Source organism: Taeniopygia guttata, chromosome 1 (assembly GCF_048771995.1).
Source record: "Taeniopygia guttata chromosome 1, bTaeGut7.mat, whole genome shotgun sequence".
NCBI lineage: Eukaryota > Metazoa > Chordata > Aves > Passeriformes > Estrildidae > Taeniopygia > Taeniopygia guttata.
In genome coordinates this window covers 111,289,817-111,314,055 of record NC_133024.1, presented here as the reverse complement: position 1 = coordinate 111,314,055, position 24,239 = coordinate 111,289,817, and the positions used below count along the sequence as shown (strand labels likewise).

At 45.9% G+C, this 24,239-nt stretch overlaps 1 protein-coding gene across 2 annotated transcripts; it reads right to left on the bottom strand.

Annotated features, from left to right (window-relative positions):
• Positions 1 to 1,209: 1,209 nt before the first annotated feature.
• On the bottom strand, positions 1,210 to 23,902 carry RIPK4 (receptor interacting serine/threonine kinase 4). Of its 2 annotated transcripts, XM_030283796.4 has the most exons (8): positions 23,639 to 23,902; positions 15,183 to 15,474; positions 7,349 to 7,497; positions 6,532 to 6,581; positions 5,368 to 5,526; positions 4,370 to 4,476; positions 3,616 to 3,871; positions 1,210 to 2,718 (listed from the first exon to the last, which is right to left on the bottom strand). In XM_030283796.4, the coding sequence occupies exons 1-8, from the start codon at positions 23,818 to 23,820 to the stop codon at positions 1,544 to 1,546; spliced, it is 2,370 nt and encodes a 789-aa protein (XP_030139656.4). In that variant the 5' UTR covers positions 23,821 to 23,902; the 3' UTR covers positions 1,210 to 1,543. The 2 variants fall into 2 exon arrangements, with proteins under 2 accessions (XP_030139656.4, XP_072791733.1); XM_072935632.1 differs by lacking the exons at positions 15,183 to 15,474; positions 23,639 to 23,902 and adding an exon at positions 8,035 to 8,290 and having other exon boundaries at positions 1,410 to 2,718.
• Positions 23,903 to 24,239: the final 337 nt, after the last annotated feature.

The window sequence follows — 24,239 nt, the reverse complement described above, 5'->3', positions numbered from 1 at the left end:
GAAGTGGAAGGAAGCAGAAAAATTACAGTTGTTTATTGAGTGAGAAGTTTCACTGTCAGCACCTTTAGGAGCTTGCTGGGACTGCCATGCTCTGCTAAGAGTGGCTTTGCTTTGTAACCTCCATGTAGTGGCGTGAGCGTGGCTTCACCATTTACTTTTAAATTCCATTTCATTCTCCACTAACAGCTACAGCTTAAGAAGAAACCATCCCAGTTGTATATCGAGGTGTTACATGCATAAAGATTAGGTTATGTGAGGCTTTATTCTACAACATTTTTTCTGCAAATAACAAACACCTAACCATTCCTTCAAGCTCCTGACTTTCTGTAAAGCTGCAGGGAATGTAAAACTGAGGGCAGCCTTACATATCACCAGTTTGGACTTCAGCATCATTCAAGACAAGGCTGGATGGAGCTCTGAGCAGCCTGATCTAGTGGAAGCTGTCCCTGCACAGATCAGGGGGTCTTTAAGGTCCCTTCTAACCCATTCTATGATCACTACACACATGATAGTTGTGTTCTTCTGCTGTTGGTCAATGGGTTTTCAGTGGCTTTATCGACTCCAAAATACAGACAAGTTGTGGAACACACTTTTTATTAATAACAGGCCACATTTGTACTTTGAAAAGAGTGAAATTAAAAGGTGTATTAAAACATACCCACTCTAAGCAATCTATTTTCTTCAGTAGAAAAAAGCATACAACAGGTAGAAATCCTATATACACAGTATATCAGTTCCAGTCATCAGCCAATCCAAACAGTGTTTTGCAAATTGGTACAATGGTGTTAGAACAGACCATCCACTTCCAGTCCAGTCCAAATTTCAGCTCTTGACTTGCTCATTTAAGACAAACCACTAAGCACCTAGTCCAGTTTACTGATCTCAGGATACATACAGGGGAGTACTGTACATGAAGACAGCGTTAAGCTTTTACTTCTGCTTATTCTTTTTGAAATCCTGCCTTGCTATTATGTATGCCTCAAAAACTTTGAGTACATGGAAATCTGTAGTCAATATCTCCATTAAAAACTGCAGCAGAAACCTGATTAACTGTACCTTAAACAGCCCTTTCCTCAACTCCTGCATTAATTTCAAGCAGACTGCTGTTGTGCTTACTCTAAACTGGAGGTTTTCAGCCCAAAATATCAATTGCTGCAATGAACCATGAACTTATGCCATCTTTTTTTTTTGTTGTTTTTGTTTTGATGAAAATAAAAAAAGCATAATGTTAGTTCTTAAATTAGTTTGGCACATGAGAAAAAAAAAAAAAAAGCAGGGAGAACACACAAGTTGCATCATTCTCTCAGAACATCCTTGGGGAGGGAAATGTCCCGATCCAGGCAGGGTGGGCAGGCACGGAATGAGTGACACAGACCACGGCAGACTCCAGCTCTTGGCCTTGCAGCTGGCCTCAGGCACACTCAAACACCTCAGTCCATCAGCTGCCACCGCTGGTGAGCACATCCCTGCGCAGCTGGAGAAGGCCCTGGGCTCCAGCAGCCTCCTCACACCAGGTTAAAAAGCACCACTCTGCACCTTTTGCTTAAGTGTCACTTAACACCATAAGTGAGTTATTCCTGCTCTGCTGGGCGGCTGGGAGCAGGGTCTGACACTTGGGTCTGGGCATGTCAGTGTGGGCCCCATGCTTCAGGAGAACCTCCACTGCTTTCGCGTGGCCCCCTCGCGCAGCCAGGTGAAGAGCCGTGAACCCCTCGCTGTCAGAAATATCGATATTTTCTGCACTGACAAGTTCTTCCACTACTTCAGAGTGCCCGTTTTCCGCAGCGAGGTGCAGCGCTGTCCTATTTAAAGGGCCTCTGGCTAGAACGCTGGCCCTTTCATCCATCAGCAGCTTTGTCGTGGCTAGGTGGCCGCTGCGGGACGCCAAGTGCAGGGCCGTGTATCCTTCTGCCGTGGCGGCCTCGATGTCTGCCCCGTGCTTGAGGAGCAGCCTGGAGGTGCTGGTGTGGCCGGTTTCGGCGGCAATGTGCAGGGCAGTCTGCAGCAGCCCGTTGCGGACGTTGACGTCCGACTCCAGGTCGATGAGGAGGCGGGCGACGCGGTAGTGACCGCGCTGGGCGGCCAGGTGGAGCGAGGTCCTTCCGTCCGCGGTCTGCACGTTGACGTCGGCGCCGCGCTGCTTGGCCAGCAGCTTCACGATGGGGAGGTGGCCCTGCCAGGCGGCGTAGTGAAGGGGCACCCAGTCGTCCTTCCCCTTGATGTTCACGTTGACGCCTCTTCTCAGCAGGATGCGCACGATGTTCTCCTGGCCGTACTGGCAGGCTATGTGGATGGGGGCCCTGCCCTCAAAATCCACCTCGTTTAAGGACGCGTTCTTATCCAGCAGCATTTTGGTGCTGAAATCATCCCCGTTTTGGGCAGCAAAGTGAAGAGCGGTCCACTGGTCCTCATCTTTGGCATTGACGTTGATTTTCCTTGCCATAATCAGTTCCACGATGCTTTTAAATTTCTTCTCGATGGCTATGTGAAGAGGGGTGGACCCTTTCTTGTTGGTGAGGTTAGGGTTAGCGTTGTACAGCAGGAGCCATTTGACACATTCTTCTTGACCTGCTTCAACAGCCAAGTGCAGAAGACTGGAGTTCCCGTCTAAAACAATATCAACATCTTGAGGCTGGAGGATCTTCATCAGCTTGCTGGTATCTCCAGATAAAATTGCCTCCGTTAGTTTCCTCTTCTGTATGTCTGTAGTACCAATATCTAAATGGATACAAGGAAGAAAATTTTTACCATGAGGGTGGTGAAACACTGGAACAGGTTGCCCAGAACGGTGGTGGATGCCACCTCCCTGAACACATTCAGTTTGATCTAGTTAAAGATGTCCCTGCTCATTAAAGGTCCATTCCAACCCAAACTGTTCCAAGATTCTGTGGAAAACACAGCATCACAATTCTGATACCCATCAAACTTTACCTGCCCATGGTTTCAACACTGAGCTGCCTGCAGAGCAGGCATCCCTCTTGCTCCACAGGAGTCCCAGAACATTTTCAGGTCAGATTTGAGCCCCCACTAACTCTCTTTGTTGTGGTATGAAGACCAAAGGATGTTGTGGTTGATCTCCCTGCACTAACCATTGTTTACCTAACTAGAAAATAGTTGTCTGAGGTTTGCAGCTCTGGAATGAAAAGTGAGGGGGTCTTTATTTCAATGGCCCCAGGGGCTGCTGAGAAGGTGGCTTGAGTCCTCTCAAAAACCAAGGTGCTGAGGTTTAGGCTTAGTGTAACTGAAAAAGCCACAGTCTCAGCTGACCTGACTGGTCAGCGGCTTTAATCCCACATCAAGTGGGATGCTGGACTAGTAGTGACCTCCCTGCCAACCAACCTCTACATGACTGATTCTGTAATTGCTTTAATAGGAGTCTACTCCTTTACAAAAGTAAATGAGATTTATTATTTCTCATTAGATCATGTTCAAGAACCACATTTTGTTTGTTTTTGTTTTTTCCTTTTAAATAACTACCTCCAGTAAACAAATTTGTAGTGCTGACAGCAAGAGAAAGAAAGGCTAACAGTAATTTCCAGAATGTTATTCTGCTCTCCAACCCATTGACTCCCATGCCCCAATCCAAACAACTACAAAGGAAAACTTGACCAGTACCTGAACTCTCCCGTTCAAAGGAAAGGGAAAGGGATCCTCTGGATGAAAAAGCTGAATCTACAGATGAAACTCCTGAAAGCCGCTTGTCACTGGAGGCAAGTTTGGACTCAGAAGAGCTGCGGCTGAGATCCTCAGGGCCTTCCATAGTCTGTGAAATCCCGGAATCCAACTGGGACAACAACTCTGAGAGACTGTAATCCTTAACTGATGGTAGAGCAGGCTCCTGTTTCTTCTGGGATAGTGCACAAATCCCCTTCTAGAGAAGCACACAAGTATTATAGAAAGGTCAGCAAACAAAACTGAGCACAAAGCCCTACAGAAGAAATAATTTTTTTAGTTTGCAGGTAGCCTTTTTAAACACTATTTGTATTAAATGAAACCTATGAATTAGATAACTGAATTTTTTCAGAAGCAGGAGGGCAGCTTCCATCAGTGCTCAGAGCCACTAAAGCCATGTGGCTCTTCTGCCTATGATGGTTTTTAAGATCAGTCACACCCACACAGTTCCAGCCTTTATTTCCTAACTGTCCTGCTCTCCTTCCACAGAATAAAATGCACTTGCATTTGGTTCTGCCCTGAGGTTTTCCTGAGCTGGTTCATGCCCCTGCTTGTCCTTCACCAAGACCCACTTCTATCAGGCAAGGTGGTGCTCAAAAGCAGCGAAGAGAAGGTTGCTTGGAACCTTCCAAGTCATAAAGGAGCCAGTTCCTTCCAAAACCCTGCAAGTTTGAACAAGCAGTGAAAGAGAAAATACCTCAGGCTGCTGCTCTGGGGCATTCTTGGTGTCCAGGTCCTGAGTTAACATCTCTTTTGTTTCATCTTCTGGTTTTTCACAAAGGGCCTCTGTTTCTGAAGTGATTTCTTTAAAGGAAACAAGAGAAGGTTTTAGTGCTTGTTTTTTTCAGTGGAAGAGTTTCTGAGATATCCTGCTGTCTTTCTCTATCAATTGAACTTAAAATCTCTTGAGATACTGAGGGAGAAGGACTCCAGTGCTGACCATTCCATCCAGCACCTCCTCAGTGGGACAAGTGTGCAGCCAAGCCAAGGGTACACAGGGCTGCCCAAACAATTCATTTTCAGTCACACCAGACTGCTGTTACACAGGGGCCATGCCTCAGGACTGTGAATTGGGAACCACTGTACTGCTGACAGATTCAAATACGTTTTTTTTAAAAGATGGAATCCCTCAATCCCTTCAGTCCTCATTCCTTGTTTGAGCAGGAAGAGAGGGAAGAGGCAAATCTCTCCCATTAATGCTAAATGAAGCTACATCCTTCTGCACACTTGAATTCATAACAGGTGCTTTGGACAAGTTCAAACCTTTTACTGGCAGAGAAGTGATACACAAACTGTTTCATTACAAGAAAACAATTCAGTTTCTCAGCATACAACAGTACAAATTTCAAGAGCCAGTTCCTTCAATGCTTCGGTACACTGCAAACCACACCAGCTCCAGCTTGGCTTATGTCCTGACACTCACTATCAGAAATAAACATAAATTCTGGCTAAATGGACCAACTAGCTCAGTACAAGGCTTGTGTTTACATAACACCATCATGGTCAGACATGTCCTCAGATAATCCCTTCCTCCACAAATGAGTAAGTGGCCTGTATCATTGTCTCCACCACACAATGTGCTCTATTTACTCTGTCACAGAGCTTCTCAGTTTACCCCAGGGATTAGCAGAGTCCTGAGCAATAACGTGACTCATAGAAGAATAAATGGGCAGCCAAGTTAAGAGGAAATCTTACCTTGAAATGTTGGCCGTTCACCAGGATCATCTTGCCAACATTTTTGCATCAGTTTGATCAAGTTATTACATGAATGAGGCCTGGATTTGGAAACAGCAGGTAGCTCTGGGCGGTGGCCTTTAACTACTTTTACCATAATATGTAAAATGTTGTTTTCCTCTGCAAAGCAAAAGCACACACATTTAGATGTCCCAGCAATAGAGATCACTTCTCTTTTTCCCAATAACATTAAGAGTGAATTAGGCTGAAAATTCGTTTTCACACTTTTTTTCCTAGATTTCATATCAATAGGGAAAAAAATTGTTGGTTGTCTTCTCCAACAAGGTATTTTTAATGCAGTAACACCTGCTACTTGTGTATCATTTAAAAACAATTTTCAGCAAGTGACTGTGTTAGTTTCCACCCATTAAAGAACAAAAGGAAATAAAAAAACCTCAAACAGTTCTTTACTACCTCTCTTTGGATTTGGATTTCCATAGCTGCTGTAAGAAAACAGAACCTTAGGTTTTATTTAGACCAGGTACCTGAACTATCCATAAAGGTGAAGGAAGAACACAAATCAAGAGGTCAATAATGCAGCTCCTGACTGTAAATCAATCACTGGGCTAAACGGAATCACTCACTGGGAGAAAAACTAATAGTAGACTGGAACTTGTTGGGACATGTTTGCTATACATAGGCCAGTCACAGAGACAGGAAAGTCATAAAGAACAAACAGCTGCCTGTCGAGGTGCATTTACTGCGGGGAGGAACAGGGCTTATTCTCACAGACAGCTTTTCTTTTTTTTTTTTAAAGGAACAAATCTGTACCCACAATCTACAAATAAACTACAGAACCTCTCTAAAGAGGAGCTGCTTCTGAACAACAGCAGAGCTGCCTGCCAAGTTGGCTTTGCCACACACTGATCTGAAGCTGTGCAGCAAACTCCAGCAGATGCAAAAACATGCAGACAAAAATCCTGCAGCAATATAGGTTCTGTTTCCATGGTGTAGCACAAAGGAGGACTTAAGCTTGTGATCAGAATTTGAGAGCTTAAAAGTCTCTGCCACACAAGACTGTCAGAATTTGGAGGTCATGCAAAGAAATCTGGGGCTAGTTGGTCAAGGAGTGTGCTTATCAATGGGAAAAAGGAAAAAAAAAATCCAAGATAACACACAACTTACCTGCAAAAGGCTTCTTCTGTGTAAGAACTCCCCAGACCACGATGGAAAAGCTACCAAAAAAAAATATAAAAGGTAAAAAAAAAAAAAATTCTAGAAATTTTTTAACCAAAAAAACACACAGAAGTGTAATTTATTTTCCTTATCCCTCCACTTTTGCACCTAATTCAGCTGATGAACACACACACACACATACGGAAGAATGCAGCTAAGAACCATGATTTCATATGGTAGCTTTGGCAGGGAGGAACCTGAGGCAGCAAACACAGGAACTTGCTGGAGGCTGCCAAGTCCTTGGTAGCATTTACCAACCACTGCACATCCACCCTGACAAAATCAGAGGAAGCATTACAGTGGATTTAATTTAATGCTTCTGCCCTGCGAGATGACTTTAAATAAATCAATTTAATTTAGAATAAGAGATATCTTTTTAATCTAAAGCTGTGATTTCCTTTTCCGAATAATCTTGCCATGAAAGAAGAGCCAAAGACCTAGTGATGAAATCCACTGAAGATAACTCAGAATTTTATCACACACTCCAAAAGTAGGCCAGGATGTACCTTTAGAAGGGAAATTAAAGGTGGGCAGAGTGCCTCCCACTGCCAGCTGCTAACAAATAATTTCAAGACCCAGGATCACCTGCAGTTTTTAAAAGGCCTCTACCCTACAAAGACTTTGCAAAACCCAAAGCAAATTTGACACATTTCAAGACGAGGCTCAAACTGGATTTAGGGGTCTCATGCTTAAAAAAAAAAAATAAAAAGGGCTCATTTTACAGAGTTACTAAAATAACATTTAGGTGTTTTCATAGTTCACTGACCTGTACACATCATGTTTGGTGTCAAAGCACCTGTTTTTCTCCTTGATGCGCTCTGGAGGAAGATAGGCAATCGTGCCACACAAACCATCCATGCTGATGTCATGGGAATGGGACAAGCCATTGCACTTTGCAAGCCCAAAGTCAGAAATCTGGAAAAAAAAAAAAAAGGAGAAGGAAGAAGGTAAGAAAAGTGCATGGTACCATCAGACAAAAATATTTTCTGCAAAGAACACAGGATCACCCAACAAATACGGTGAAGAGCTGTTCAGAAATATTAAGCCAATAAAACACATAATGCTACGGTAGGTTTTTCCTTTATGGTAAAGGTAAAAGAAGAAAAAGAAGAAGAAAAAATAAAGACGAGCAGTTTTTGCAAGCACCAGCATGCCAGCCCATTACATAGCAAACACAACAAACAGTCAAGACAATTTATTGTAATTTAAACCAGTCGAATTTAGCTACTGCAAACTACTTTAATGTAATTATTGGCCCTGCCACCCCCTTTCCCTACATAACCTCACACTGTATGAGGTGTTTAAACATCCTGGCTCCCCAGTGAACTCTGGAGAATCACTCTTCCAGGTGTTCTGTTACAATGACCATGCCACTGAGGACCAAGCCCAACAGCAGAGCCACCAAGTGCTAAAAAACCCAAATGGAAACACACAGACACACCAAAAACCCACACTGGGAACTCTTTTTGGCAGCCAGGAGATACAGCAAGTCGGTGCAGTGACGCAGGGAGCACAGCTGAAATGAGCACAACAAGTGACAGCAAGTTTATAAAAAGGACACACCTCCACTTTAATTTCAAGTGTCAAGCAAATATGCATTCATTTGCTCTCAAAGGCATACTAATCACCGAGCAAACAGATAGGCCAGGAATTTCCTTTGTCTTATTTATTTCCCACTGGACAAAAATGTCTATTATGCCAAGTGGTAATTTCAAGAAAAGTCAAGTCTTTTTGGACCACTGAGCCCACTGATTTTTGTCTACATGTCAGATAAGATTCCCCCTCCCCCAACTTACATATTCCTTTTATCTCATAAATACTCAGGTTTTTCAATGACTCATTCCCCTTTTGATCTTTGCAGCTTCTCCTTTGAGAAAGTTTTCCCTCAAAACAACAAGCATAATTAAAAAAAACTTTTCTTTTTTTTTTTTTTTTTTTTTTTTTAAATAGGCTCTGACTGTACACTTTGAGAAGTTTCTCTCTAAAGATACCACAGAACTAGTTGTAACATGTGTCCATTACTGGAAAGGGAGAAAATGCTGCCAGCTTCAGCCTCCTGAAGAACAGGCACATTACACAGCCATGCAAGGAATCTCCCTTTGCCATAAAACAAACAAAGCAACCCACACACAGCTTCAGCAAGAACCTCTCCCATGGACAAAGATCTCAGCAGAGGCATTCTGAGGAGCTGGGGAAGTCCTGCACCCTAAAACACAGGTATGTGCAACCTGTTGTCCCTCTTTTAATCTGTAATGTGGGAATGGCTTGAGAACAGAAAAAACCCACACACAGGGAAGAAAAGAAAAAAAAAAAAAAAAAAGGAAAGTCATCTGGAGGAATGGTTTCTCATCTTTGTAGAGATACACTCTCAAGAGAGGGATTGCTGGCAAGCCAAGCACTGGAGCCCAGGAAAGCAGCAAGAAACCCTTGTCCACACACCAGAACACCCTGGGAAGAGTCAAACTGACCACTTCAGGAACTGCTGCAGGAGTCTGGGGCACCTGGTGCTCCACAGGAGAACAAAAGCCCAACCCCAGCATCACACCAGGCTGTGGTGTCAGGTTCAGAAATGAACTGAACCCTGCAAGTCTGAACGGATCCGACGTGGTGAAGCGCTGCTCTCCTTTGATTAACGTGAGGCAGAGGCTTGTGTACACCTCAAGAAATCCAGGCATAATTAAAGCCACACACCTCCCTCTTTGTCTAAACAATGGTGTGTTTCCTACTGCGTGAGTTAAGGAATAAAGATGAAATGCAGACAGCAGGGTGACACTCCTGTGTTTGGAGCCACCAGCTACGGTGTGTGAATCTAAGGCTGGGGGCTAAGGCAGAGCTGAGCAGTTCAGACAGAAAAAGTCACCCTACAAACTAAGAAACAGCTAAGGTACATAGCATACACCCTCCCTGGCCAGCAAGAGCTTCACCTTGTGCAACTGTCCCTACCTGGTGTGATGGACTGGGTGTTAATGAATAAAAAAATCACCTGTACAGCGCAGGGCTACGATCATACCAAATTCTGCAGGAGAAAGCACTGGAAATTGAGGAATTGTTATCTGGCAGGCTGCAACAAAACAGCTACATTCTGCAGACAGCTTTTTGTGGCTTTTATTAGTTCCTCTAGGGTGAATTTTCCACGCTGCATGGTGTATTTAGGTATGCAGGTTCTTTAAACACCAGTGGGAACTGCGCAGTGGGTGGAAGATACAGTCATTTAACTCGCCTGGTTTGCCTTTAAATTGCTTGCCAGGCACCTCATTCTGCAACAGCCTTGCTGGGGAAGGCAGTGAAAGTGGAGCACCCTTCCCCACTCCTTCCTCCACATCCTTGCTGGTCCCTGCAGCCCACCCCAGGCTCTACCCTTCCCTAAATTTGAGGGAATCCACAATTTCACTCCTCACACTGATGCCTTAAGAAAGCTGCCCTAGAGCAGAGGCTGGGCAGAGCTACAGAATAAAGCAGGGATTTATTAAAGGATCTCCTCATGGATCCACCTTGGGCAGCACCAGAGCCCAGCCAGGGCTGCACCCAAATGAACCAAAATGGCCCCAAAATGCACGAGCGCTCCCGGGGGCTCTCCCTGGGATCAGTTCTGCTCCATTGGCACCTTGGAGTTCATTGTCCCATTCCAGCTTTAGCCCAGGCAGTCCCATCCTGCTTGTTTTTCTCTCTCCAGCCCACGCTGTTTGTGCTCCTGGGCTGAGATTTGGATCATTTGTCCTTGGTGCCCAGCTGGAGCAGGAATTTTGTCTCCCTTCTCTGTGCACAGAGCTCACCATCCCTGATACAGAGCCCAGACCCACACACTGAAACAGCACAAAATCTGAAAAATAGAAAAGCTAAAACCTGAGATATCAATGCCAGTGATTTCAGGTGGGTCCCTTCAAAGGGACAGTGGCAGCAGCAGGGGAGACACGGAGGCGACAGAGGCTGCTCCATGCAAAACCAGCATGGGAAGGAGGGAAAGGAGCCTTGGCCAGAGCCCACGCAGGCAGGGGATGGTTCAGGTTTGGTGGTTCATGTTCAGGCAGCTCTGCTCCTTCCAGCTGCATGAGAACCAACACGTGAGCTCCGAGCAGGGACGGGAGCTGCACATGCTTTCCTGCCCACTTTCCTGCTGAAGGATTCCGAGATCTGAAGATTTCTATTTATTTATTTATTTATAGTTCAGTTTGTTTTTAACCTCATACACGTTAAGATTCTCTCTGCTTCTGCCGTTTGTAGATCTTTCCACTCTAGTTCGTACAAAAACACTCACTTGAAAAGTTTTAGATGCTTTAAGAAATTATTTTTGTATTTCGCAATGTTTTTTTTGAAAACTAGAAGATATGCTCACATAACTACAACAGCTACTATAGTCAGCTATTCCCAAGCACTGCAGGGATCTAGTTCCAAGAACAAAATAAGTGCTTGAAAAGTGCCTTTTTTTTACTGATGACTCCTGACAGGCTGCCCTGAATTCTGCTCTCACCTCCCGATGTCCTGAACTGTGCACTTAGCTCCTGATGCTTTATGTCATTTTTCTGCAAACAAAACTCAAGAACCCACTGCAATGGACTCAGGGACAGAGTTCATCAAAAGGTTTTCTAAATCAAATTCACTGGATTAATTTTTAATCTCTGCTGCAACATCCAGTATTTTTCTCTGTACAAAGTCTCTGTACTTGGATATTGAGAATGCCCCCATATTTGTCTGTGGAGTATTAGGTTGTCTGGTGGCAGGACATGTTTCCTTTGTTTGTTTTTCTGGGGGTAGGGGAAAAAGGCTTTTACATTCTGATTCTTAAGAAATGCCTGAAACTTTAAATGAATAGGGTTTTTTTTTGTTGTTGTTGGTTTTTTTGGTGTTTTTTAATGAATGCACTTCAGTTATCTTCTAAAATAAACTTTTCTGAAACAGGCTGTGTTTCCACCCTTTTCCAACCTGCCCTGAAACTTTTAACTCCTCCAAACCTGTTTCAGGTGGGACATTTGTTTTTAGAAGCAGCCCAAACAAGAGCCAAACACCCATTTTAATCCGTCATGAATCTGCATTACTCTAACAGGGATGGTTTTGTTCCCTCCCCTGTGCCACCACAATTAGATCAATCAGAGAATTGATCAAGGTGCAAACCAGCTTTGTTAGCTGGGATTAAAGAGCCAAACAACAACAGCCCTGCATGGAAACCCTGATCAGGAAGGGTAGGAAACAAGCAGAAGGGACACACAAAACAAAGGCTTTCCTCATCTGTAATAACAGGAGAGCAATTGCAGCTGATAAAAAAGTGGCTGTGCTACCTACACCAGGCAGTCTAATAAAAAGAGACAACTGCTCTTTACCAGCCTGGCCTCTGGGTATTGCCTGTACCTACAGTTAATAACCTACATGAAGAAGCTTTCTGATCATGAAATTTGCCATCTCACTAGGTTGCTTCTAACTCCATTCTCAGAAATTGTGCAGCTGAACTGCAAAAAATAAAAGTGAAGACCACAGAAGCAAGACGGTCAGCACGGTACAACACAGCAGCAAATTTCACATTGGTTTAAACTGGAGGACTGGGGAGGGGAGAAAAGCAACTACAGAGAGCTTTAAGCAGTGCACAGCTGAGAGCAGCTCATTGTGCTTCAAGTGCCTTAAAACCAAAATCTAGGAGATGAAAAACAACTGGTCAGGCTTGTTTCTGCGTGTACATGAACCCACACATATATACATGTATGTATGTGTACAAATACATACATGACAAGATGAGGAGCTGCAAAAAACACAGGCTGGATAGTGAGAGAAATAAGAGCTTAAAAATAATGTTTCTGCCAAAAGTAATAAGCTGCAGGTCAGCTTAATTTTAAACACCTGAACAAAAAGCAACACTCTTGACCATGAGATTTTGGAAGGCAGAAAACCCGTGAAGCAGCAACAGAGATCACCAGGGCATGGCGGCTGGCAGCAAGTTGGGCATGAGATTTCTGCATGTGGTGGGGGTGTTTATTCTCCTGCCAAGGGCCCTGCAGAGAGATCACATTGCAGCAGGGAAGGAGCAAACTCCCAGCCCACGAGGGCAGAGCTGGAATGTGGCATTGCTTCCCCCGTGCCAGCGATTGCCACACCACAGCAGCTCAGGGGACACGTCCAGAATGTGTGTACAGGGCAGGAGAGCTGAAGAATGAGCTCAAAAGATGTGGCCCAGCTGAGCAAAGAAACAGATGTCAGACAGAGTGTAAATACTGAAATATTTGAGTATGAGGAACACTGGAGGAAGAGTCAAGGGAGGATCTTGTTGGTAAAGGTTGACATGAAGGATGACAAAGTCTGCCTGGGTATGGAATAATCCTGCCAAGGAAAGCACAGTGTTTAAGGCAAACCAGATGGAGCAGGACATGGCAGGGAGGGCAGCTCCCAGCACCAACTCACACAAGGGAGGATGGCTGCATCCACCCTCCAAAAAACAGCAAAGCTTTTGTACTTGTGCTATACACGTTACACACAAATATTTAAAATCACCAGGGAATCCCCCAACGTGCCTCAGGCAAAATTAATATCTGTCTATCTATATCCCTGCCCAGGCTAATGCCATCCTCCTAATTATCCTCCCAGTTCAGCACACGCTTATGTAATGGCCAGGCTTTATGATATGGAGGCACCCACTTGATGATAAGTTCTGTACAGCAGCACTGCCTTAGTCACCAGCCTCACTCAGGGATTTACAGTGAGCACAGGGCTTGTAAAAGGAGCAGGGTGTGTTTGCATTTAACTGCAGGATGGCACAGCAGCTTTTCCAGTGCTCTCCACTGGAAGACTGACTGTTTCCTGGCTCAAGGGCAAACAGTTTGTAAAAGTCCTCCCTACCTCCAAACTCTTCTTTTGGAGTCTGCAACATCTCTTCACTCACCTTAGGACTCTATTAGGGACAGGTCACATACTAAATTAATGCTGACATTTCAAAACACTTCAATCAGCAGCTCCATTAGCCTTCCAGCAAGAAAATGCACATTAAATCAAGCTGCAGGGTCTGAAATTTAATTGCAAATTTCACATCACACAAAAAGAAGGTTAGGGGCCACATTTTTGAAGTGAAGGCGCCTCACAGAATATGTTCATCTCTCATTTTGCATATGGATTCCTGTTTCTGCTTTGCTTCTTGGAGGGCTTTCCAAGATGCCTGGATGTAAAAGACTGGATGGAAAAGATGTGGATGTAAAAGACTGCTGGCTGGAAAAGGTTTGGATTAAACCACTCCTTCCTGGACTCCATGGAAAGGATCTGACGACCTTGATGTGTTTCATATAGAAGCACATCAGGGATGTCAGCAATGACCTCACCAGAGACTTTTTTATTTTTGTACATTTTGCACTTTGCCCCCTTGTGTTACATCACCACTCTGATATAGGTTGTGCAGCAGGCAGAACATCAGGCACTTCAACCTCCTGAAACAGTGAGAAAAACACAGCCTTGCTATCTGGGCTCATGGATGAGTCAAGAATCAGGAATTTAAGAAGTTATGCAAGCAAGCATGAACTTTTAAGTAAATAAATACTTAGCAAAGGTCTCTCAGCATGGTTGTGTGAGAACAGGCTTTCAACAATTCAAATCCTGATGTTGTGGTCATAATAGCATGATCACCTGTAGATGCCTCCTACCTCAGAAAGAAAATCCTTCTAAGAAATAAATGACTAAGAGGCCTAGTAAAAAAGCTCAGACCATCACAAGTGTGATTTCTTTAGTGACACACACCTCCTATGGCTCCAACCCTATCATGACATCAGGAAATATGTCTTTATTTAATGAAAACTTCATTTTTAGAAGGATACAGGCAAGACCAAAGGCACTTGATCAGTGAGGGGGCCAGGAAAACAGAGAGCAGATGGATTATGGCACTGCTAAAAAAAATAATTGAACACTTAAAAAGAAAAAAAGGGAAAAAACTGTATTTCAGTCTCTGTGCTCCCTGAAAATAAAGTTGAGAAAGCAAGCACAGCCTCCTCAGTCCAGCTGACCACAGAACCTCCAGCAGAGAAGGCTAAGTTTGTCAGTTTACTCTGGAAATGGATAACAAAAATAATTTCATGCTGTTACAGCCACAAAAGAAATTCCTTTCAACGACCTCTGGTATGCATGAGCAGTCAGGACAGAGATACTTCCTCACTGTACATGCCCTGAGCAAATGGAAATGAGCTGCCTCTGGGAAGGCTTCCCCAGGCTCCAGCTGAAAATGAGATCTGTGCATTTAGTGGTGCAGACAAAGACCCAGAACAAGGCAATCATGGCAACTGTGGAAGTGGCAAAGATGATTTAGAGGTTCACACCACTTTTCTCCCCCTGCTCTCAAATAAATTCGGAGCAGGACCCATTAGGTCTCAGAACCAGAGTTCGCTGCATCCTTCTAAAATTTCAGGAGGGTTCTCACAAGTTCCCTAACCACACCTCTATTTAGGTGCTAAAATAAACCAGGTGCATTTATTTAAGGGCTGTATTTGTGTGGATTTTAATGTGGGAATCAGAGGGGTTAGGTCAATGGGCATTTCTTTAATTTTAAAAGAATGCTGCTGGTTTCTCTTTTTTTTTTTTGCATCTGGAAGGAGCCATGGGGGAGCATCCAGAGGTTGGATACCCTGGCACAGAGGGCGTACCTTGACGTGGTAGTGGGCATCCAGCAGGATGTTTGCAGGCTTGAGGTCCAGGTGGAGCAGGGGCGGGGACATGCAGTGCAGGAAGTTCATCCCCACCGCTGTCTCGTGGATGATGCGGAAGCGCAATTCCCAGGGCAGGGGCTCGGAGGCCAGAAGCTTTTCCAGAGACCCAGTTTCCATGTATTCCATCACCAGGCCCACAGGCTCTCTGCAGATGCCATAAACGGGAAGGATGTAGCGAAACTTTGCCATTTCCATCTTCCTGGCTTCTTCCAGTAACTCCATGCGCTCCCTGGGTGGAAGAGAATGGGAGGTGAGGGATGGAGCAGCTGCTTCTCCTCAGGCCAAGCACGCACAGAACATTTCTTATAAAACCCAACACCACATTCCACCATCACCCCCTGACTGACCCCACCAGCCTGCACTCCAGGTGTATTTCCACATTTACTAACTTGGGGTTTTGTGCTTTCAGTGGTAGGATGTGGAAGAGGTTTTACAGCGGCTTCTGTGAGCCAGAGAGAAGTTTGATCAGAGGATCCATGTTTACCCCAAAAGAATTTTCTACCAAGGTCGTTGACATAAAAAACAAGAAAGAAAGAAGGATAAATGAGAGAAACCTGCAACTGCCTGCTCCAATGAGCACTTTGTCTCTTGTGACCAATGAGTAAGTAAAGTGTAAACTTATCAGTTTTGTAAGAATGTATAAAAAGCATGCATGCTAAAATAAAAAAAAAGTTTGAAGCCTTCCAAAACTAGAGTGTATTGTCTCTGTCTCAGCTATGAGAGGAGGCAGCTCCCAGCTGCAGGACCGCAGGTGAGCCCTGCACTTCCACAGTGTGAACACCTCCAGTGCAAAGCCCATGTCCCTGCTTTGGTTGTGCTGTGCTGTTCAGAAGGAGGGTGATACACTCAGAGCCCAGCTTTAGCACTGCTGTAACTCCTTGAGATGAAGTAATTAACTTTTGGTGAGTCATAAGGCTGTGTTGATCAGAAGAGAAGCCAGACAGCATCTCTTCAGCAGCCCTGAGTGTTCACAGACCCAAACCGTGGCAGAGGAATCCTTGGACCCACCATTGAGGGCAGCAAACTGCCGGCTGTAATCAGGGAAACACAACAAAAACCTCCCCAAAATACAGATCCTACAAGTCCAAAACTGCACTCACTGGCTCCAGCAGGTGCTGAAAACTCCCAGCTGACCATTTTCAGTGATGTAACAGGCCTGGGCCTGGCAGCTGTAATGAGCAGCCCGGGTTGTTTACAGGTCACTTCAGCCTGACCCTGCACAGGGTTAAGTGTTACTCAGTCCCAGATGCAGCCTCCCAGGTCAAGACCCTTAATTGCTGTGCCTTTCTGCACCTCACTCACAGCCTTCTGCAACAGCCCACAGAGCCTCCAGTTGGAAAGAGGAAATCAGGGTCCTGTCCCCAGGCTGGCTGTGCCCACAAAGAGGGGCACACTTGATGGTTTAAAGACCCTTCAATCTGTAAAAACTGCATTATTAGCGATTATGAACCCTGCCCAGAGCAGCTTTGGGCACTGACACATCGCTGTTGCTGCCATAGATTCACAAAAGAGGGCACAGGGAGGTCAGACAGGCAATATTTCCTGAGCAGACCCTCTCTTATTACACAACAGCTCCTGCAGTGCACCCAAAGATGTGCAAACTATCTAATGGACAACAGTACCTGAAGTAATAGGACAAAGTTTGTGCTCTGTGCCACCAAGTGATGCCAGTTACCACCGTGAGAGCCTCATGGCAGAACCTCAGCTTAATCAAACCGGTTTGGTTTTGAAATTTCAAATCCAAGGCCAGCTAGCAGCATTGTGCACTTCTAAAAAGAGAAAACACCAAGTCCAGCCTGCACACAGCCAAATCTTCTCATGTGTCCCCAGTGCCTGGATGCCCTGGGAGAAGCTGAAGTGCAGCTTGTGACGGACCCCCAGATTTTGGGAGCTGTTATTTGGCCCTCAGACTCGGCAGCAGGACACTCCCCAAGGCTGGGAATGTGCTGCAATAACCTGCAGGCAACATTTCCCACCAGGACCTAGCCAGGAGCAGCAAACCCATTTCAGAGGCAAGACCAGGCTGAAAAATGGTTTAAAGAGGGATGTACTCGCAGCGAGAGAAACAAAAAGAAGATAAGGGAAATCTTTTCTATTAACCATGTTGGCTCCTGCTGCTCCCTACAGCAACTTTCTTGTGAAATAATTGCCTTTGCAGACAAGTACCCGGTTTGCTCTTTGGCACGCTGGAAGGGAGCGCCCATGAATAACACAACCAACTCCTTGCCCCCAAGCCACACGCATAGCCAGCATAATTCACCGGGCTGAGCTGGAGTCAGGCATGTAAAATACCCGTCTGAGCCCTCCCAGGGAAAGCAGGAGCCCGGCAACAGCCAAGGTCTGCCAACAACCACTAAACTCCTCGGGATGGGCTTCTCAGGCTAGCAACAGCCTCAGAGAGCATCGCCAAAAGCGCAGATTGGCTGCTGGAAATGGGGCGTTTTCTAAAAAATCTGAATTTTCTATTTCATTAAAATAATGGGGTTTTTTTTTAAAAAAAAGCTCCCTTTCTGCTTGGACCAGACCCAGTTCATTGAGTGAATTAACAGAATAACAGACCAGTGCCCTCTATCTAATTCGCCCGTTTAAATCAAGCCCCCATGGAACAATTACCACCCTTAGCACTTTCCCACACCCAGAGCATTCAAAACCGAATCAGCCAGAGGCCTGGCACAGCTCGTCGGTTTTTAAACAGCTTTCAAAAGGTCCCTGTCACCTTTCGAAAACAGAAAAGCAAAGAAGACAAAAGAAGCCAAGAGAGCCAAAGCAGTCATTAGGTGCTTAATGCTCCTAACACAAGCAGCTCGTTAAAGCGAGATCTCCTGCAGCAGGCAGAGATCAAAGGTCTCTCCTTTCCCTTCCCTTCCCTTTCCCCTCTCGGGATGCCACCGGCGCTGGGCACGGAGATGTTCCCGGGCCCGCACGGGAGCGCTCACAAAGGCTCAGCCCCGGGATGGAGCCCCGGGATGCAGCCCCGGGCTCGCATCCCGCGCATCAAAGGATGGGGCGGGGGCGAGGGTTGGACCGCTCGGTTATTCCCCGCTCGGGAGTGATCCCCAGCTGTCCAAAGGGAAGGAAAAGCAAAGCTCCTGGTGGGGTGTGGGAGTCCAGAGCTTCCCTCTGGCTGCCCTGGCAGGGGTCAGGAACCCCCCTGGACAGAGCCCCCAGAGACACTGTCTGTGATCTCTGTCCATGGAAAAGAGTTTTCAATCTTACAGGATGAATTACCAGCTCTGAGTGTTTGATATCAGTAATAATTAAGTGTGGCACGGGTGCAAAAGTAAAATTTTAGGATTCTAGATTAGGGGTCCAAAGGGGACAAGATGGAGGAAATTGGGTGTGTCTTGTCCTTTTTCTCCTTCATGCCCTCCATGTTTCACTGCAGTGTTGGCATTTTTCTGTTGGTTTAGGCTGGGGACACACTGTTCAACGTAGGTGACAGATATTGGCACGTTATTGTAAATCCAGCACAGGTAGTTTCTGGTATTTAATGTTTGTAACATCCCACTGAGGGCAGAGCCCCACACGCTGCCCTGCAGGACAGAGCTGCGGCAGGGCAGCAGAACATGTTAGAGATAAACAGAATAAACAACCTTGAAACCAGCACAGACGAATTATGGCTTCTTCTTTGGCAATGGGGCTGAAAGACAGAGACTTTCTACAATCTTGAAATCATCAATACCCACAGATTCCGACAGTGGGGTTTCTCGGCTGAGAGCTGTAGGTTTAGCCGGTGTTATAGTGGTTTATTTCGTACCCACGCGGTTAAAAAGTTGGAATTGTCATCTCAGCTCTCCTCTACCTCCAGAAGGGTATCCTAACTCCATCGTAATAGAGGAAAAAGAAAAGAGGGAGAAGAGGGGCGAGAAGGGGAGGAAAGTGGGGGGAAAGAGGGGGAAAAGAGGAAAAGAAGGGGAACAAAAAGAATAGGGGAAAAAGTAAGGGGGGAAAAGTAAAATGGACAAAAGGGAAAAGGAAAAAAAGGGGGAAAAGGAAAAAAAGGGGGAAAAGGAAAAAAAGGGGGAAAAGGAAAAAAAGGGGGAAAAGGAAAAAAAGGGGGAAAAGGAAAAAAAGGGGGAAAAGGAAAAAAAGGGGGAAAAGGAAAAAAAGGGGGAAAAGGAAAAAAGGGGGAAAAGGAAAAAAAGGGGGAAAAGGAAAAAAAGGGGGAAAAGGAAAAAAAGGGGGAAAAGGAAAAAAGGGGGAAAGGAAAAAAGGGGGAAAGAAAAAGAAAAAGAAAAAGAAAAAGAAAAAGAAAAAGAAAAAGAAAAAGAAAAAGAAAAAGAAAAAGAAAAAGAAAAAGAAAAAGAAAAAGAAAAAGAAAAAGAAAAAGAAAAAAGAAAAAAAAAAGAAAAAGAAAAAAGAAAAGGAAAATAAAAAATTAAAGGAAAAAAGAAAAAAGAAAAAGGAAAAGAAAAAGGGAAAGAAAAAGGGAAAGAAAAAAAGAAAAACAAAAAAAAAAGGGAAAAAAAGAAAAAGAATAAAAAGAAAAAAGAAAAGAAAAACTTACACACAGGACAGCTGAGGTCATGTAAATGATGGGCTGCACACACTTTCTCCTGTCAACAGTACCAGAAGACAGGGGCCCACACATCAAGAGTTCCAGCACTGGGTCCAGTGCCAAAAGAGCTCTCTGTCACAGATCAGACATTTTCAAAGCAACTAGAAATATTACATGAATTGGAGACCTCCAGAGAGCTGTCTGCTTCCACTCCACATCAGACAGACAGGGCTGCATTCCTTGGCTTCTCCTGGAGACACAAGGGCCTTCCTCTTGCCCACTGCCCCAGTCCCCAGGGCCCAGCCCTTGTCCCACAAACCCTGCCACAAGAACAGCAGGAATTACAGCTGTACCTGCATTTGCATGGATCCAATCTTTGTGCCCTAGAGATAACACTGCTGGAAGACTACAACCTTAGACTCACCAGGCAGTCCTTGCAGTTTTATATTCCCCCACCACTACCACCACATTTCCCTAATGGAGTCTGAGACAGAGCAGTTAAAAGTTGCTCCAAAGGAACTCAAAAATTGCTCCAGAGAAGCTGAAAACTTGTAATTGGGGCCATTTGTGTGAGCCACCTCCAGACACAGAGCAGCCAGGCTTCTCCCAGCCCAGGGGAGACCCAGCCCTGCTCTGCAGTCAGGAATTTAAGTTACCTCTTCACAAATGCTGCTGGTGCAGATGGAGGTCCACCAAATTACACCACCCCTGAAAGTCCTCAGGAACTCTTCTCACCTGCATCATGGCAGAGGTTTGAAGAGCACACAGAGGCCTCTGCTCTGCAGGGTACATATTTAACAACTTCCACACTGCTGACTCGCAGAGAAAAATGTGAATATGAGAAGATTCTGCATGGTCAGGACAGAGTATGTTGTGGGGGGGAGGGTGGGAAAAAAGAAGAAAATCCCTTTTTTTCAGGTTGACAGATGTCAGCCCTGCTAACAGATCTGTGCAGTTCTGGTACCAGAGGATTACAGGACAGTGAGGCATTTCCAAAACCTCCTCAATTTCAAAGTCCTGCTCCATTCCCAAATCCAGGATGTGCAGAGGGAGATACAGGTAGGGCTTTGCTTGGTTTCTTTTTCCTTAAGAATTTTTTTCCACCTCCACGCCCTGCAGTCACCCCCATGGCCAACACCTCCAGTAAAGATCCCTCTCCAGGAAATGTTACACCTTACAGTCAGCACCTTCATGTTCAGCAGAAGAGATCAACAAAGGATTCTCTCTCTCCCAGCTTGCCACTGTTTTTCTGCAGACCACACGGATAAGAACAGACTTCCACTGCAAATCCTGGGGGAGAAGCTCCTACACTCTTCTGGGTCACAAAAATATTTTTTTTTTTCAGATTTTCCTTGAACCTTCCCGTACTGAGAGCATCCTGAGTCCCATGAAAGAAATGAGATCTCAGGAAAGTGGGAGCAAATAAGGTGTTAGGAATGGAATTTGGCTGGATTGTCTGAGAGGGCTTGGGCTTTAAAAAACACTCCTGGCTCTACATTCAGTTTTTCTTCTGCTTGAGGCCACTTGGCTCTATGATGTGATAATTGCCATGGGAATTACTCCAAATCTCTCACTGTCTGCAGAAAGAGAGACTACACAGAGTATTACCACCACCAAGCCATTACAAACAGGGTTTTAATGTGGTACCAAATAAATACATCAGAAAAAGCCTCTGTGCTTTTCAGTTAATGTTTCTGATACCACTGGCAATTCTTCTAACTCTTCACAGGGCTCCAAGAAACAGCTAGTCAGGTTAATCTCCTGGATTAACAATCTAATTACACAGGCTTGTTGCAACCTGCCAGCTAAAGAGGCTGTGTTTGATTCTGTCTGTGCCCCCCACCCCACCACTTAAATAGCACAAGTTTATTAGAAAAGTTTGGGTAAAAAGTCTCGGCATAACCCTCTCCTGAAAGGGGTTTGATAGAACAGCCCCAAGAACGAAGAGAGAAATTAAAAAAAAATAATAATAAATCAGTTTACGTTTATTTATCTGGGGCAGCTCTTTCAAAGGCCAGAGACACTCCAATTTCTTATCAATGCCCTCCTCAAGCATCTGAAGCACAGATTCTGCAGTAAAACAAATTAGTGCTTCAAGGACTGGTTTATTTATTAAAATCAATCAGAAGCTGCAGCAGCCCTACAGCCTCAGTTCCCAAATTCTCAAGGCATTTTTTGCTTACTGAGCTGCATGTTTGTATGGTTTTACAGTATTTGCACACCTCATAGCCACGGAGAGAGAGGTGGCTCTCTACTGCACGTGGTATATGTTAATATAAAGATCTGACAGCAAATCTCAACAGTAATTATTAAATATTAAACTATAAATTAATTTTAAAATTAATTACTAAACATATTAAAATAGGTGACAGCATCCTTTGTCTCAGAGTGAAAATTAACTTTTGGAGTAAGTTTCTAGATACACACTGCAAATTAAAAGTTCTAGCTTAGTTTTCAGACATGTTTTAATCTTAACTTCAAAATTAAGCAGCCATGGTACTATTTTGATCAATAAGCATCAAACCTGAAACCTCCTGTGAGGTTTTAATAGTAGGGGACTTGCAGATTAGCACAATGACATTCACTCTGCAACTAAAAGGTCTTTTCCCTTTTATTCACAGACAGCACAGTTACCCTATGCATATAAGTATATTCTCCCTCTCCAAAAGGACATTTAATTTCATTTACTACACTCTATAGTAAAGTCAGCAAAGTCTGCAATTCAGATACTGGAAAAGATGCTCAACTACCTCAGAAATCCTGCAGAAGGTGGGTTTACAAACGTTTTCAGGCTTGGGCTAGCTTATCTCTGCTTATTTCTGCTCTTTCTGCAGGAAAGGCACCAACAGGAAACCTTTTGTGACTGAGCCAATCCACGTCTCAAAAACTGAACTGCAGAATCAGCTTGTGAGCTGGTAGAGATCCCAAAGATCAAAGGGAGCTGGGAAAGCTCCAGGAACACGACCTGTGCATATTCACCTCCCTCTGCACAGAGGCTGAAGCCACCACTGTCCCGACAACACAGGGATGTTCCTAAAGATGCACCTGACCACGTTCTTCTCCTAAGAAAGGAGACCTGCACTCGATAGCTGTTCGGAGCAACCTGGGATAGTGGAAGGTGTCCCTGGTCATGGCAGGGCGCTGGAAGGAGATGAGCTTTAAGGTCTTTCCCAACCCAAACCTATCTGGGATTCTGCGATCACACACAGCGTGAGAACAGCACAGCCCACCGTCCTCAGCCAGGACCGCAACGAGTCCCGCCGTGGGGCACCTTTACCTGCAGTACAACACACCTGCAAGGACTCATCCCGAGCAGACAGACACACGGACAAGACACACATCCCTGCGCTGGAGCCGGGCACATTTCCAGCCCGGCTCCTTTCAGCTCCCGCTCCCTAAAAACCCCAAACCCGCGGCTCCAGCGCCCGCACCCCAACCACATGAGCCACAACTCCTGCAGCTGCGAGCTGAAACGCATGGCTCTTACCAAGCCCCTGCATCCCAGCCACATTCCCACTGCTCCTCCTGCCCATCCCATCCCATCCCATCCCATCCCATCCCATCCCATCCCATCCCATCACGTCCCATCCCATCCCATCCCGGCGCGGTCGGTGCCTGCTGGGGCCGCGCAAGCCGGCACACGCACAGCCTGGGCAGGGCAGGAATGCTTTCCGCATGGCTCCCAGGAGCAGATGGGACATTTGGGATGTTTCACGGTTCCCAGGGAACAGGCAGGACATTTGGGATATTGCTGCTGCTGTCGGTTGTGAGACGGGCAGGGCTGCACACCGGCAGCGCTCCGTCGCCCCGCGGATCCCCGGGGGTGACCGAGGGCTCGAAGCGCCTCAGTGGGAAGAATCCCCACAGTGTCCCCGTTCCCTTTGTCCCTCCTTACTTCTCATCCACATGGAGACTGGGCGAACACTTGATGGCGAGCCAGGTTTTCCAGTGGAGATGCCGCACTTTATACACCTGCCCGAACCCTCCCGAGCCGATCTTCTCCCAGCTGCTGAACTCGCTCTCCTCGAAGGTTTTCAGCAGCCCCATGGCCCAGGGGGAGCCGCCGTCCCTCGCCATGGCCGCAGCCGTGCGCGGACACCGCCCGGCCCGCGGAGCGCAGCGCTGCCGCCGCCCCGCCAGGTGACTCAGGTGTGCCGGGGGCACCGGCTGCCGTCACTTCCTGGGCCGGGCCGGGCCGGGGGTGGGTTTTCCACAGCTCCTTTGTCTGTCCCGGCACGGAGGAGCGGCGCGGTTCCCGGCTTGGAGCTGCCCCGGGGCGATGCTGGCGTCCGGAGCGATGGGGCGGGAGGGGAGCGCCGCGCACGCTGCTGAGCTGTGACAAATAAGCTGTGACAATTAAGCTGTTAAATAAAGGTGAGGGAAGAGCCAGCCACCTCATTCCTGCCTTTTCTTCTTCCCCTGTCCCCTCTGTCCCTCTGTCCCTCTGTCCCTCTGTCCCCTGACCGCCGCATCCCAGCCCGGTGTGCGGCACTCCG